Source organism: Lycium ferocissimum, unplaced genomic scaffold (assembly GCF_029784015.1).
Source record: "Lycium ferocissimum isolate CSIRO_LF1 unplaced genomic scaffold, AGI_CSIRO_Lferr_CH_V1 ctg7812, whole genome shotgun sequence".
NCBI lineage: Eukaryota > Viridiplantae > Streptophyta > Magnoliopsida > Solanales > Solanaceae > Lycium > Lycium ferocissimum.
Genome location: NW_026726958.1, coordinates 9,490 through 12,884, shown reverse-complemented (window position 1 = coordinate 12,884; position 3,395 = coordinate 9,490). Strand labels below are relative to the sequence as shown.

Sequence of the window (3,395 nt, the reverse complement as noted above, 5' to 3'; positions counted from 1 at the left end):
GTCCTTGTCAAGTTCCACCCTCCAAATATGCCATTTATGTTGATCATGATTATTAACAACAGTTCCACTAAAAGATAGGAATATCACACTTGCCAATACAGGCCCAAAAATCAATCATAACGAAGGGATGACCTTTGAGGTTCCCTAATCATAGCAGCGCATCACACCGGAATATGAAATTCAACGGTGGCTATATTTCCTCCTGAATAGCTAGGCATAATCACACCCCAGGTAGCGAACCCGGAAGTGGCCATTCTTCCTCCCGAATGGCTAGGCATTATCACACTAGGATCCATAGTGGCTACCCTTCCTCTCGAGTAGCTAGGCAAAACACAACAACCAGTGTTCATAGCATAGAAGCCAATTCATAATTCATTTGTAATGTAGTCACATCATCAATTGTCATTAAGGTTCATTATGTCATATTGAAAGAATAAGTCATTTCAATCAATGTTTTGAAAACGTTTAACTTCTTTACAAAATATTTTCATGTCCTAATTCATCAATGAGAATATCATTACCAACAATTACCTTTCATTAAAGACCATCTCTTATAGGAGAAAACGGTTATGACTTCATGTACGTATATAGAGGATAATACAATCAAGGTTTAGTGTGGGCTTGTCCCCTCACGCACACCAACCACAATCAAAACATGAATTAGGGTTTTGTATGAAAAGTTCACCTTTTTATTCAATAAAGAACTTTTGAGAAGAAGACATGCATCCATAATAAGGTTTTTAAAAAGAGAGACATACCTTAATTAAGCCTTACGTAATTCAACAATTTACTTTTACAACGAAGAGCACCCAAAATCCTAGCTGGGGTCACCTTGAGAAGTAATACTTTGCAACCCTAGGTTTTTCATTCAAGAATCATGTTAAGAGTCATGGGTTTAATGCTAGGATTAATTAATAATGTTAAAAATGTTCTTACCTTTATGTTAGGAGACGTGGAGAAAAGATTTTCGTCCTTAGGGTTTATGGGAATAAGAATAAGTCATAAAATTAACTGAATCCCGCTATTTATATACACAGTTGGCGGCTAGTGAAATACGGCCAGAGTTTACGGACTGTATTTCAAAATACGTACCGTATTCTGCGACCGTATTTAACTATTAACAAAACAGTGGGCAGTCTAGGGAACGAGTGAAATATGTCCTAAAATACGGACCGTATTTCAAAATATGGGCTGTAAACTCTGGTCGCATTTTATGATAGCAAAACAAAGGAGCACCCTAGGAGGATGGTGAAATACGCCTAAGGAATACGGACCGTATTTCAAAAAACACTATTCTTGGTATTTTTACATTTTACAAAAAACAGTGAAGTCCAATCCTCCAAGACCCCTTTCACACATAACTCGAATTTACGGAGTGTCACATTAGCCACCTCTTAATATCATTCGTCCTCGAATGAGAATCGTAGCCTAGAAAGAATTCACTAAACCACAAGTTGTTTCGAATAAACACAACGATTCATCTATAAATAATTTTGAACGCTGGCTCATACCCACCATAGGGAACAAGCGAGGATATCTCTTCTTGATGTCCTCCTCTGCTTCCCAAGTAGCTTCCTTAGTATTATGGTTTCGCCACAACACCTTGACCGATGCCACATCCTTCGTCCTTAATCGTCTAACTTGATGATTTACAATCAGAACCAATTTTTCTTCATAGGTTAACCCTTTATTAATTTCAATCTCTTCAGGGTTCAACACATGGGAAGGATCAGGTTTGTACCTCAACAATGAAATGTGAAACACCGGATGCACCATGGCCATATCGGATGGCAACTTCAATTCATAAGTCGCCGTCCCAATTTTCTTAACAATCTCATAAAGGCCAATGAAATGGGGACTAAGTTTTCCATTCTTACTAAACCGCATTACTCCCTTTATCGGCGACACTTTCAAGAACACCTTGTCACCAACAAAAGATTCTAGATCACGCCGCCTCATATCCGTATAGGATTTCTGTCTACTCTGGGCTGTCTTGAGTCGTTGCACAATAAGATTAACCTTCTCAATTGCTTCATGAACTGAATTCAGACCCAACAATTCTATTTCGGTTAATTCAAACCAACCAATTGGAGACCGACAACACCTCCCATAAAGAGCCTCATAGGGAACCATTTGAATACTCGCTTGCAAATACTATGACTATTTAAAGCGAACTCCACAAGAGGTAAATGTTCAACCCAATTTCCTCCGAAATCTATAGCACAAGCTCATAGACGATATCCTCCTGCCTCTGGATAGTTCCGTAGATACATACAATCGGTTTGAGGATGAAAGGCAAGAAGCCCAATTACTCTAGTTCCCAAACCTTCCCGAAAGGATGTCCAAAAATTGTCAAAGAATTGCGTACCTCATCGACATGATGGATGTCGGAATCCCATGCAATCTAACTATCTCTTTTAGGTATAGCTCTGCATACTTCACCGCGGTATAGGACGTCTTCACAGGGAGAAAATGGGCAGACTTCGTAAGTCTATCCACTATCACCCAAATCGAATCAAGCTTGGCCTTTGTCCAGGGTCGACCCACAACAAAATCCATATTGATCTCCTCTCACTTCCACTGTGGAATCTCGATATTATGAGCCAGGCCTCCAGGCCTTTGATGTTCCGCCTTCACCTGTTGACAGTTCAAACACTTAGCCACAAAGTTAGAAATATCAACCTTGATGCTCTTCCACCAATAGTGTTGTTTCAAATCCTTATACATCTTGGTGGATCCCGGATGAACCGAATACTTGGAACTATGAGCTTCTATCATTAGTTCTTGTCGTAGACCATTAACATCAGGAACACACAATCGTCCTTGCAACCGTATAACACTGTCGCCAGCCCCAACAGTAAATGAAGTGTATTCACCGCTTTCCACTCCATCTCTTAGCTTTGCTAGAAGATTATCATCATATTGCTTGGATTAAATCCGTTCCACAATGTCAGACCGTGATGGCGTGATTCCAAATAACTCCCCATCTTTAGTTTCGTCAAGTCTGACCCCAAGACTAGCAAGTCTTCAAATTTCCTTCCCCATGGGCAGGTCATGTGCACGCAAATAAGCCAATGTGCCCATAGATTTTCTACTCAAAGCATCTAATAAACTATATTAGCCTTACCGGATGATACAAAATATTCAAGTTATAGTCTTTTAACAACTCTTGATTCCCTTCAAATGGATCTCATAGATTCAACTCTCGCTACTTAATGATATATTACAAGCTTTTATGGTCAGTAAAAACATCACAATGCTCACTATACAAATAATGGCACCAAATTTTCAAGGCAAATACCACGGCAGCTAACTCCGAGTCATGAGTCGGATAATTCTTCTCATGCTTATTCAACTATCACGAAGCATAAGCAATCGCCTTACCGTTCTGCATT

General features: G+C 39.5%; 1 protein-coding gene across 1 annotated transcript; it reads right to left on the bottom strand.

The window, feature by feature from the left end:
* Nucleotides 1–1,428: 1,428 nt before the first annotated feature.
* LOC132045753 (uncharacterized) lies at nt 1,429–2,133 on the bottom strand. Its single transcript, XM_059436339.1, has one exon. The coding sequence runs from the start codon at nt 2,131–2,133 to the stop codon at nt 1,429–1,431; it is 705 nt and encodes a 234-aa protein (XP_059292322.1).
* Between the last annotated feature and the right edge of the window lie 1,262 nt (nt 2,134–3,395).

What these genes read in the sequence shown, in the direction of transcription:
- LOC132045753 (XM_059436339.1), bottom strand. Translation starts at nt 2,133, where the DNA reads ATGGTTCCCTATGAGGCTCTTTATGGGAGGTGTTGTCGGTCTCCAATT.